Raw genomic sequence first — 13,054 nt, 5'->3', positions numbered from 1 at the left:
AAATTCCTTTTTTCAGATCCTCAGAGAGTTCTTTGCCAAGAGGAGCCATGTTGAACTTCCAATGACCAGTATAAGAGAGTGAGAGTGATAACTACAAATTTATCACGCCTGCTCCCCATTCACACCTGGGACCTTGTAACACTAACGAGTCACATGTCACCGGGGAGGGAAAATGGCTAATTGAGCCTAATTTGGACATTTCCACTCACTTTTGTTGCCAGCAGTTTAGACATTAATGGCTGTGTGTTGAGTTATTTTCGAGGGACAGCAAATTTACATGGTTATTCAAAGCTGTACACTCACTACTTTACATTGTAGCAAAGTATCATTTCTTCAGTGTTGTCACATGAAAAGATATAATAAAATATTTACAAAAATGTGAGGGGTGTACTCACTTTTGTGACCTACTGTATATGGTTGCTCAATGTGACTATTCATATTTAGGAGTTTGCCAGCAAGCACAGATGCTTTAGTGCTTTCGTGATGTGTGTGAGGGGTGTACTGACTTTTGTGGGATACTGTATATATCTCAGGATATAAGGAAATGGGACCCAAACTATGTTCAACAACGTTAAGCTAGAGTGATTAATTTAGGTGTGGACAACAGGATACCATCCTCATAGCATACAAGCCGAGCGCTTAAAAGTTTGAGATTGTGGGTGTTAATTGATGATGCTCACAATGCTTTTGTGTGTGACAGCTCTAGTGACCTTTCCACAAGTATGCATTGCTTTCAAAACATTAAAGGTCTGGCTAGGTTCAACATAACAAAAAAAATGTCTTTTTTTTTTTGCAGGTGGTTTTAGCCCAGTTGGACAGCCACTTAGTAGAACACCATCAATCAGACTACAGATGGTAAGTTTGTTTATATTTTACAAGAACGCTTTTTGTGGCAATCTCCCATTGATCATACATATTAAAATGATCAGATTCTCAATTTCCCTCTATATTGTATTTTATCATTTCATCTTTGCTTTATCAACAGTCAAGACAATTTTTTTTTTGTGTTCCCAGTGTCTGCAAAGTGGTTCACAGCAATATTTTCCTTTGTATGACCAGTTTTAGTCATGAGGTCTTAAAGTGATGCTTTATGTACAGTGCCTTGAAAAAGTACTCATAACCCCTGAATTTTTCCACATTTTGTCATGTTACAACCAAAAACGTAAATACATTTTATTGGGATTTTATGTGATAGACCGGCACAAAGTGGCACATAATTGTCAAGTGGAAGGAAAATGATAAATGATTTTCAAAATTTTTTACAAATCTGAAAAGTGTGGCGTGCATTTGTATTCAGCCCCCCTGAGACAATACTTTGTAGAATCGTCTTTCACTGCAATTACAGCTGCCAGTCTTTTTGGGCATGTCTCTACCAGCTTGGCACATCTAGAGAGTGACATTTTTGCCCAATCTTCTTTGCAAAATAGCTCAAGCTCTACCCAATTGGTTGGAGAGCGACTGTGAACAGCAATTTTCAAGTTATGCCACAGATTCTCAATTGGATTTAGGTCTGAACCTGACTGGGCCATTCTATCACATGAATATGCTTTAATCTAAACCATTCCATTGTAGCTCTGGCTGTACGTTTAGGGTCGTCCTGCTGGAAAGTGAACCTCCACCCCAGTCTCAAGTCTTTTGCAGACAGGTTTTCTTCTAAGATTGCCTTGTATTTGGCTCCATCCATCTTCCAATCAACTCTGACCAGCTTCCCTGTCCCTGCTAAAGAAAAGCATCCCCACAAGAAAGGCATCCCCTTCCTTGGCCTTCATGATGCTGTTTGTTTACTAAGGTTCTCTAACAAACCTCTGAAGGCTTCACAGAACAGCTGTATTTATACTAAGTATAAATTACACACAGGTGGACTCTATTTACTAATTAGATGACTTCTGAAGGGGGCTGAATACAAATGCACGCCACACTTTTGAGATATTTATTTGTAAAAAAATTTGAAAACCATTTATCATTTTCCTTCCACTTCACAATTATGTGCCACTTTGTGTTGGTCTATCACATAAAATCCCAATGAAATACATTTAGGTTTTTGGTTGTAACATGACAAAATGTGGACATTTTCAAGGGGTATGAATATTTTTTCAAGGCACTGTATCATTAAAACTTTTTTTTAAATATTTTTATTGTTAGATTTGCTACTTTAGTACTTGGATTTATGAAGACCTGACTCCATTTGTATTGTGACTGATGTCGCTAAAGAATCAGTGAAACAAATGACTTGTAATATAATTTTGTGAAATGGCACAAAACATATTTCTTACAGTGTTATGGCATGTGTTATGTGTTACATGTTAATAGCGTTTCTTTAGAAAACACTCATTAGTTATGTAGTTATATGTATTGCACAGGCATAATTGCAAGCCTAGAAAGTGATTTATTTATTGTGTAAGTGAGATCTTAGCAGTCAGCTAGGATTTTGCTTGAATTTCATACACAACACCTACTATTAGAAAGCAAAGTGTTTATCTTTGCTGTTTAGGTTAAAGAGGTAGATGATCAATCATTGCAGACTGAGTTACCTAGCAGGTTTAGATTCCTTTTAGTGACTTAATGTCAATGTGAAATGTCAATTTAAACATATTACCAAGGTCATGTCTACCACAATTATATCATACAGACAATTGTATTTTTTTCCACATTAAAAAAAAAATTAGAAAAATTACACAGGGCTATGATCTCTATGAATACTGTGCACCAGTTTTTGTTTTACTGTGAAATGGAAAATGCCACTGGTGGCTCAGATAGACCCGAAACATGTCTATCTGCTTAGTAAATATGGTTCACACCGATCCTCACAGTTTAAGAGAAAACTTAAAGCGGATTTCTAGTCTTTTCTGTGTTTATTAAAAGTCAGTAGCTGCTGACTTTTGATAAACACACTCGTCTGTCCCACGATCCAGCAATGTTGCCGCCCGAACCCTCAGTTCTCTCCTTCTCCTCTCTGTACATGCGTGAATCGTGCTTTACCTCCTTAATGGTCCGGCAATCTTCTGGGACCTGTGACGTGTCTCAAAAGATTGCAGGGAGGGAGGGGTAAAAGGAGAACTTTCGGTCAGATCGCCTAGACAACCCAACCGGAAGTGGTGGCCGGTACCTGTCAAAACTAGGTACTCCCCCCCCCCCCCCCCCTCCAGAAAAAATGACATGCCAAATGGCATAGGAGGGGGGAGGAATCTTTAAAACTGAACTTCCCCCTTTTGGATGGTGCTCCGCTTTAAGAATGTTACTTTAATTCCCAGAAGGTCTTTAAATGGTAAAATGCACATATCTTTTCCTAGTTGATATTTTTCCACATTTTTTTATGTTACAGCCTTATTCCAAAATTGATTTTATTTTTTTTTTTTTCCTCAAAATTCTACAAATAATACCCCATAATGAAAACGTGAAAGACGTTTGTTTGAAATATTTGCAAATTTATGAAAAATAAAAAACAGAAAAAAAAATCACATGTACATAAGTATTTACAGTCTTTACTCAATACTTTGTTGAAGCACCTTTGGCACCAATTACAGCCTCAAAACTTTTTGAGTATGATGCTAAGAGCTTGGCACACCTATTTTGGGACAGTTTCTCCCATTATTCTTTGCAGGACCTCTCAAGCACCATTAGGTTGGATGGAGAGCGTCGGTGCACAGCCATTTTCAGAGCTCTCCAGAGATGTTCATAGGGTTCAAGTTTGGGGTCTAGCTGGGCCACTCAAGGACATGTAGCCACTTCTTTGCTATCTTTGCTGTGTGCTTAAGGTCGTTGTCCTGTTGGAAGATGAACCTTCATTCCAGTCTGAGGTCAAGAGTGCTCTGGAGCAGGTGTTCATCAAGGATGTCTCTGTACATTGCTGCGTTTATCGTTACCTCAATCCTGACTAGTCTCCCAGTTCCTGCCTTTAAAAACATCCCCACTGCACGATGCTGCCACCACCAGGTTTCACTGTAGGGATGGTATTGGCCAGGTGATGAGCGGGGCCTTGTTTTCTCCAGACATGATGCTTGCCATTTAGGCCAAAGAGTTCAATGTTTGTTTCATCAGACCAGAGAATTTTGTTTCTCATGGTCTGAGAGTCCTCAATGGGACCTTTAATACTGTAGTCATTTTTCAATACCCTTCCCCATATCTGTGACTCAAAACAAAACAATCCTGTCTCGAAGTTCTACAGACAATTCCTTGAACTTCATGGCTTGGTTTTTGCTCTTACATGCACTGTTAACTGTGGGACCTTATAAAGACAGGTGTGTGCCCTTCCAAATCACATCCAATCAACTGAGTTTACCACAGGTGGACTCCAATCAAGTAGTAGAAACAACTCAATGATGATCAGTGGAAACAGGATGCACCTGAGCTTAATTTTAAGTGTCATGGCAAAGGCTGTAAATACTTATGTACGTGTGATTTTTTTTTTTTTTCCTTTTTTTTAAAATAAATTTGCAAAGATTTTAAACAACTTCTTTCACGTTTCCATTGTGGGGTATTGTTTGCAGAATTTTGAGAAAAATTATGAATTTAATCCATTTTGAAATAAGGCTGTAACATAAAAAATTGTGGAAAAAGTGAAGAGCTGTGAATACTTTCCGGATGCACTGTAGATCAGATACATGTTCTGTATAAATTGTTTGCTGATGTTTGACAGTGTATTCATGTGAATCTCAAAGTATACTTGTCTCAAACCTAGGCAGTTCAAACTGAGCATACAGATGAAAATATGGAAAGGATATTTTAACCTCTTCATAGTTTTTGCTCAATTTTTTTTTCATGCACATTTTATCGCTAAAGTTTAGTTCAAACCCCCAAATATTATGTTGCTTAGGCCGCTAGCTTTCAACGGGTTGTAAACACTGTTTGACCTTCTGCAGGCAGAGGCATTAAGAAGCAGTGTGTATGTATGTTACCAATTCGATTTATTGTCAAGAATGCAGTTATTCTTTGATCGACATACCTAGTTAGATGAGCAATGATCTTTAACGCCTACTGTATGTACAGGATAGTGGTGGAAAATATTTCTGTACCATTACAGCACACCAAGAGTCAAATCAAATAGACCTCAGGGGGGATCTGTGCCATGAGGAAATACAGACACGCCCTGCCTAAAAATGAAAAAGCTCTTAATTTTACAAAACAAACAGAACTTAATAGTAACCTTGGCTATTGGTGACTATGTGGGCAGGAAGGAATTAAAGAAGCAAAACTTGTTTTATGAAAACACCTGTTCCCAGTATAATAAGTGTGCCAATCAAAATAGAAAAAAAAAAGAATCAACCTATTCTATTACATTTTATGACAAAGAAAGCTGAGCAATTTGAATCCTACGCACTAACTACACAGTATTGCGCTGCTACATAGGATTGAGGGACACAACTTTGGAATTCTGAAAAAACTGGGGTTATAGGATGCCATCTACAAGGGGTTTGGGCACTGGCAAACAGAAAAAAAAAAAAACATTAAAGGTCAGTCTCTGAACAACCCTACCTGTAACCATCATGCCTTTTGCTGGTGTCCTAGCGGGTTGGATGCTTTTTCCTCAGCTCTACTAAAAAAGATTAAACTATATGTTCTACTAGCCTTTGTTTTCCATACATGGCTTCAATTAAGTCCTTTGATACACCTCTGATTTGGCACTGGGCTTTGCTATGTTACATAGTAGTTGAGGTTGAATAAAGACAATAGTCCATCCAGTTCAACCTGTGTAGGTGTGTGTGGCCGTAATCATCTCTCATACCCCTGAATGTTCTGATCGAGATGTACGTCCAAGAGTCTTTTGAAAGCAACCATACTTCCCGCAGAAACCACCTCTTGTGGTAGAGAATTCCACAATCCTGTAGCCCTAACAGTAAAGAACCCCCTGCGTTGCCTGAGGTTAAAACGCTTCCTAGACCTAGACCTGGGTGTATGGGGTAAGTTAGCCATGTAGCAAACTTAAGGTTCAGAACCATGACCTAGCCTCAGATTTGACCCAGACTCTAAAGACTCACTTTGTGAGTAGGCCAGTGGACTGGGGAGGCTAGCCTGAAATGTGACTTTCAGCCATTGGGCTCTGCATTGTGGCAATTTTCCAGACCTTTGTGTTCTGAGCTAGTTAGCCACAAAGTTCCTTTCCTGTCTAGAGTCATAGCCTCTGATGTGACCCTTTCTTTAACCACTTACCCACTGGGCACTTAACCCCCCCCCCCCCTTCCTAACCAGACCAGTTTTCAGCTTTCAGTGCTCTCACATTTTGAATGACAATTACTCAGTCATGCAACACTATTCCCATATTACATTTTCATACTTTTTTTCACACAAACAGAGCTTTCTTTTGGTGGTATTTAATCACTACTGTGTTTTTTATTTTTTGTGCTATAAATGAAAAAACCAAAAGATTTTGTAAAAAATTGCATTTTGCTTTGTTTCGGTTTTAAAATTTTGCAAATTTAGTAATTTTACTTCATAAATGTTGGCCAAAATTTATACTGCTACATATCTTTGATAAAAATAACCCAAATAAGCATATACAGCTGCAAGAAAAAGTATGTGAACCCTTTGGAATGATATGGATTTCTGCACAAATTGGTCATAAAATGTGATCTGATCATCATCTAAGTCACAACAATAGACAATCACAGTCTGCTTAAACTAATAACACACAAAGAATGAAATGTTGCCATGTTTTTATTGAACACACCAAGTAAACATTCACAGTGCAGGTGGAAAAAGTATGTGAACCCCTAGACTAATGACATCTCCAAGAGCGAACTGAAGTCAGCCAACTGGAGTCCAATCAATGAGATGAGATTGGAGGTGTTGGTTACAGCTGCCCTGCCCTATAAAAAACACACACCAGTTCTGGGTTTGCTTTTCACAAGAAGCATTGCCTGATGTGAATGATGCCTCGCACAAAAGAGCTCTCAGAAGACCTACGATTAAGAATTGTTGACTTGTATAAAGCTGGAAAGGGTTATAAAAGTATAAAAGCCTTGCTGTTCATCAGTCCACAGTAAGACAAATTGTCTATATATGGAGAAAGTTCAGCACTGCTGCTACTCTCCCTGGGAGTGGCCATTCTGTAAAGATGACTGCAAGAGCACAGCGCAGACTGCTCAATGAGGTGAAGAAGAATCCTAGAGTGTCAGCTAAAGACTTATAAAAGTCACTGGCAAATGCTAACATCACTGTTAGTGAATCTACAATACGTAAAACACTAAACAAGAATGGATTTTGCACAAGAGCACCTGGATGTTCCACAGCAGTACTGGCAAAATATTCTGTGGACAGATGAAACCAAAGTTGAGTTGTTTGGAAAAAACACACACTATGTGTGGCGAAAAAAAGGCACAGCACACCAACATCAAAACCTCATCCCAACTGTGAAGTATGGTTGTGGGGCATCATGGTTTGGGGCTGCTTTGCTGCGTCAGGGCCTGGACGGATTGCCATCATCGAAGGAAAAATGAATTCCCAAGTTTATCAAGACATTTTGCAGGATAACGTAAGGCCATCTGTCTACCAGCTGAAGCTCAACGGAAGATGGGTGTTGCAACAGGACAATGACCCAAAGCATAGAAGTAAATCAACAGAATGGCTTAAACAGAAGAAAATACGCCTTCTAAAGTGGCCCAGTCAGAGTCCTGACCTCATCCCGATTGAGATGCTGTTGGATGACCTCAAGAAAGCGATTCACACCAGACATCCCAAGAGTATTGCTGAACTGAAACAGTTCTGTAAAGAGGAATGGTCAAGAATTACTCCTGACCGTTGTGCACGTCTGATCTGCAACTACAGGAAACGTTTGGTTGAAGTTATTGCTGCCAAAGGAAGTTCAACCAGTTATTAAATTCAAGGGTTCACATACTTTTTCCACCTGCACTGTGAATGTTTACATGGTGTGTTCAATAAAAACATGGCAACATTTCATTCTTTGTGTGTTATTAGTTTAAGCAGACTGTGATTGTCTTTTGTTGTGACTTAGATGATGATGATCAGATCACATTTTATGACCAATTTGTGCAGAAATCCATATCATTCCAAAAGGTTCACATACTTTTTCTTGCAGCTGTATTATTTGGTCTTTGTGAAGGTTATAGGGTCTTCAAGCTATGGTGCCAATCCTTGAAAATTGATCACAACGGATGTTGCCGATCTCATTTCTTGAGACCCTAACAAGCCTGTAAAGTACAAATACCCCCCAAATTACCCATTTTTGAAAAGTAGACATTCCAAGGTATTTAGTAAGAGACATGGTGAGTTTTTTTGAATTTGTCATTTGTTTCCTCAATTCTTTGCAAAATGAAGATTTTTTTTTTTTCACAAAATGGTCATATTACCAAAAAAAAAATAAAAAAGTTATTTCTCGCACACTGTATAGGCATACTTGCAACTACACCCCAAAATACATTCCGCTACTCCTTCTGAGTGTGGTGATACCACATGTGTGGGACTTTTCCAAAGCCTGACCACATAGAGGCCCAACATCCAAGTAGCACCTCCAGGTGTTCTAGGAGCAAAAAATTACACATATAATTTCCTGACCACGTATTACACTTTTGAAGGCCCTGGAGCACCAGAACAATGGAAACGCTCACAAAATGACCCCATTTTGGAAAGCAAACAGCCCAACACATAATCTAGGAGGCATAATGCGTCTTTTGAACATGTCATTTTTTTCATTTTGCGTCCACTAGAGGATCGCGGGCGCGTGCTACAAACCTCCGCACCTTCCTGTTGAGCCGAGATGCCAACAGATCCATATCCAGGGTGCCCCAATGAAGGCACCGCTGGTGAAATACCCCTGGATGAAGGGACCCTACCCCTTAATCCAGAGTCTGATGGATGAGATAATCTGCCTGCCAATCCTCTAGGTGATTGACCTAAGCCACAGCCGTGGCATTGTCCAACTGGATCCGAACCGGGCTGCCCTGGAGCTGCTCGGTCCAGTAAATCAGACACAGTCTGATCATTCTCAGTTCCCACACATTTATCGGAAACCTGGATACTATCAGAAGGAGTGACTTCCCCCTGGGTGAGCATTGGAGACCGAAGCCACCAGACCAGAGACTCCCTGGTCCGCTCGCTCAACCGGATCCGATTGTCCAGGGAATCGGGATCCCGATTCCATTAGAAAAGAATCTCCCTTAGAAGAATTCTCCTGGAGGGAACTGAAAATGATCTTTGAAAAAAGTGAAGAAAACGTTCTGCTCAAGGAACGGGAACTACCGCTCCCTGTAGCATACGAATGTTGGAAGGGAAGAATCGTACCGGTAGAAGGGATCGAAACTCGATCTTGAATCCCGACCGTACGACCTCCTGAACCCCTTTGTCCGGGATTCAGGAAAGTCATGGATCTGGAAACCGGTGAAGACGTCCCCCCACCCCAGAGATGGGTGGGGGCGTACCTTCAGGCTGTATTGGTTTTATCTTCAGGTTTGGCTGAGCCGGACTTTTGTTTCCCCGACCAGCGTCCTTTAAAACCCCCTGAAGGAGCTTTGCCCTCCTCGCTCGCCCCAGCGGAGCGAACAAACCTTTTATGAGCGGAAAAGGAAGGTCCTCGTCTGTTACGAGGTCCTTTACCCTTAGCAGTCTGTGGCAAAAAAGCGCTTTTACCCCCAGTGAGATCCTTTATAATCTCATCTAGGGTGGCCCCAAACAGGCGATCCCCCTGAAAAGGGAGATTAGCCAAGGCTTTCTTGGAACCTTGATCCGCCGACCAGCACTTTAACCACAACACGCGTCTGAGGACTACTGCTGACATCGACGCATGCCCTAACAAGGGAGTTGCGTCCAAAGCGGCGTCACAGATGAACTGTAGTCCCTGTATGATCTGCTCCATGAAATTGGATGCTGCTGGGGGGATACCTCTCCCCTTTAAGTCACGGTGTAACAACTTGGCCCATTCTGTCAATGTTTGTGAAACTAAACCAATGGCCACCACTGGCCTAAAGGCTGATCCTATCAAGGAAAAAACAGAGCGGGATTCGGCTTCCACCTTCCAATCCACCGGATCCTTAAAGGACGGAGCGTCCTCCAACGGGATAACAGTGGCTTTATTTAATCTGGAAATCGGTGGGTCCACCACTGGTGGTACCGTCCATTTTTTAATGAGGGATTCCTCAAACGGATAGCGCCTAGCAATGCGTTTGGAAATAGCAAGAGTTCGTTTGGGATGATCACTGTCTGAGGAGACATTACCTGAGACCACAGCCCCAGAGGAGGGACCTGCAGCTGCAGTGACCAGCTCAGAATCCGAATCTGAAGTATCAGATGAAATAGGGGTAGGCGGGGGTCGCTTTCTTGACCTGTCCCTGACAGGCCACCTCCACCCGGGATACCAAAGACTCCAAAACTGTAGATAATGCATCAATTACAAGTGGGGTACTGGAGGGCCCTGCGGCCACCTCGAGGGGATCAGGTGGGGATACATGTGTGGCAGGGTCCATGATTATACAAGACACTTGCCAGCAAACAAAAAAATAATTGCAAAGAAAAAAAACTTTTTTTTTTTCGTTGTAATCCCCCAGCGCAACAGCGCCCCTCAGTGTACCTGTTCCGGACCCCACAGAGAGAGAGAGAGAGACCCCAAGGCTCACCACCTGATGCACAGAAGTTTTATCCACCTGCTCTCAGCGCTGTCTTGTTACAGACAGGAAGTCTTTTAGCACTTTTCCCGGGTAAAGGTGGCGGCTCCGCCCCTTTACACGCCTCTCTGCGCTGCCCTGCTCCTCCTCGAGGTAGCTGGGCGTTTTCAAAATGGCCGCCCCCATGCAGGAGACACGAGGCTACGCCAAAATGGCGGCCTCGCGCGACCTGCGGAGATGGCGGCGGCCTGTCACCTATGGGAAGATGGCGGCGGCCTGCTGCAATGTGCGGCCTGTGGAGGATGGTATCGGCCTGTGCGGCCTGCGGGAGGTGTGGGAGGATGGCGGCCTGCGGATGGCGGTAATCTAGGCCCAGGCATCGGCCTGTATTGCAGCCTTATGATCAGGTAGGATCTATCCCCCATACATGGCCATCCTTCACAGTAATGCCAGCCACTGACTTCAGTCATGGTCCTTAAACAGTGCACCCTCATACAGTGACCTTAGATAGTCAGCTCCCAAACCAAGCCTCCTGGTTTCTTATACACAACATCACACTCAAATGGGGGGATTTGTAACCTGTTATAGGATAGTGACCATCCTAGGGAGGGGCCCGCGTCCACCAACACACCCGTAGGGGGAGAGGGGGAACATTATACTCACCATACCGGAACCAGGCGGGTGCCAACTCCTGACAGAACCCCTCTCCACCGAAGTGGGGGGGCTGTCGACCAATACGGATGCCGTGACTCAGTTTCCAACTGGTCGTTGGCGTCCAGGCGAGACGTTTACTCCTAACTAGACAGAAAAAAACTGACTTCCTGGAGCAGAGAGAGAGAGGATATAGCCTCTGGGACTGCCCCTAAGGTGTGGCCAGAACGTTTTCCTTCTGCCTAGTCCTACTCCTGTAGAGGGCAGCATAACCCTATTTGATATTAATCAAGAAGACTGCGTCTGTCAATGAGCGACAGAGAAATTTGTTTTAAAACCATTTTACATTTTGAGTATTAACTTTAAAGTCAACTTGTCAAAAAAAAAAAAAAAAAAAACAGCCTTATTTTTGAGTAACCAACATAGGCCATGTCCAGGGTGGTTGAGCTTCTGCTAATCATCGTGCTGACTCTTAGTAATGTATAAAAAAGACTGCATGCCTGTCTGTCAGTGCAATCCAGACGAGTCCTCGTTTTTTCCTGCCCCTGCACATTTTCTGTGTTTTTATTTGGAAACTAGAATTGAACTCTAAGTAGACTTGGCTGACAGTTTTCCCTACTCTGCTAGTCAGTGATTGTAGGTGTATGGAAAGATTAAAGTGGAGTACACACTATAACAATATCGGGCAAACTATTGTCCCATTTTCCTCATTGTTTTACAGCACATTGGAACCAATGAAAGAAAATTTGTACAGAAATTCTCGTACGACAAAGGCTTTTTTTTGTTGTTGTTTATTGTATCTGATCATGCGCAGCCTTTCGTTTCTGATTTTTTTGGTACGAAAATGGTACACAATAAGCGAAAGTCATTTCTTCTGTTCCCGTACGAGAAAAATCTTGGAGCTTTTCCCTTCAGGAATTTTCGTCAGAAGGTTCGAATCGGCTGTAGAAAGTTGTGTACACACTATATAAAAATCATACGAATGTCCTTTGGATGAAAATTCTCACCTGATTTTCTTATTGTGTGTACGAGTCTAAGGCTTGTCAGCCATCTATAGTAGAAGGGCAGTTAGTCCTGATGAGCAAGAAGCCAAATTATGCTCTTCAACCGCTTGCCGACTGCCCCACGCAAATATACTGCGGCAGGGTGGCTCGGCTGCGCAAAGTCACGTAGATCTACGTGATTTGGTGCACGCGGCCTAGGCGGGGTGCGCGCACTCTGCCGGAGCCGCGCTTCTGCTGTGTTTAGACACAGCAGGTGGCGGGTCACGGGAGGAGCGGGGGCGATTGCAGCCAGCCTCCCGCAATCGCCACAGAAAATGACGGAAGACCCGCCTGCTTATGTAAGCAAAGCAGTTGAGTCTTCTGTCAGACAGGCAGAGAGAGATCAGGAGTTTCAGCTAAGCTGAAACTTCGATCTCTCTGTGCCTGTCACAGAGCCCCCCCCCCCCACAGTCAGGCATACATTAACCCCTTTCATCACCCCCAGTGTTAACCCTTTCCCTGCCAGTGTCATCTATACAGTAACTGTGCATATTATTTAGCACCGATTTACTGTATTAATGTCACTGGTCCCCAAAAAGTGTCCAAAACGTCAGTTAGGAGTCCAATCTGTCCGCCGCAATGTCGCAGTCCCGCTAAAAATTGCTGATCGCCGCCACTACTAATAAAAAAAATAAATAAATAAAAAGTCCAAAAATCAATCCCGTAGTTTGTAAATGCTATAACTTTTGTGCAAACCAATTAAAATATGCTTTTTGGGATTTTTTTTACCAAAAATATGTCGCAGAATAAAAATTGCCCTAAACTGATAAAAAAAATAGATTTTTTACAATTTATTTATTGGTAATGTTA

The 13,054-nt window shown here is 42.3% G+C and overlaps 1 protein-coding gene across 1 annotated transcript in view; it reads left to right on the top strand.

Annotated features, from left to right (window-relative positions):
- The window catches only part of AHI1 (Abelson helper integration site 1), a gene marked incomplete at its 5' end in the record, with an annotated part of 647,577 nt that overhangs the window by 520,830 nt on the left and 113,693 nt on the right, over window positions 1-13,054 (top strand). The window contains 1 exon segment of the mRNA XM_082249437.1: window positions 797-855. Coding sequence (XP_082105563.1) covers window positions 797-855 — 59 coding nt within the window.

Source organism: Pelophylax lessonae (genome assembly GCF_965119305.1).
Source record: "Pelophylax lessonae genome assembly, chromosome: 3".
In the NCBI taxonomy this organism is placed as follows: domain Eukaryota; kingdom Metazoa; phylum Chordata; class Amphibia; order Anura; family Ranidae; genus Pelophylax; species Pelophylax lessonae.
Note: the sequence above shows the minus strand (reverse complement) of the source record. Positions and strands in the feature narration are given on the sequence as shown.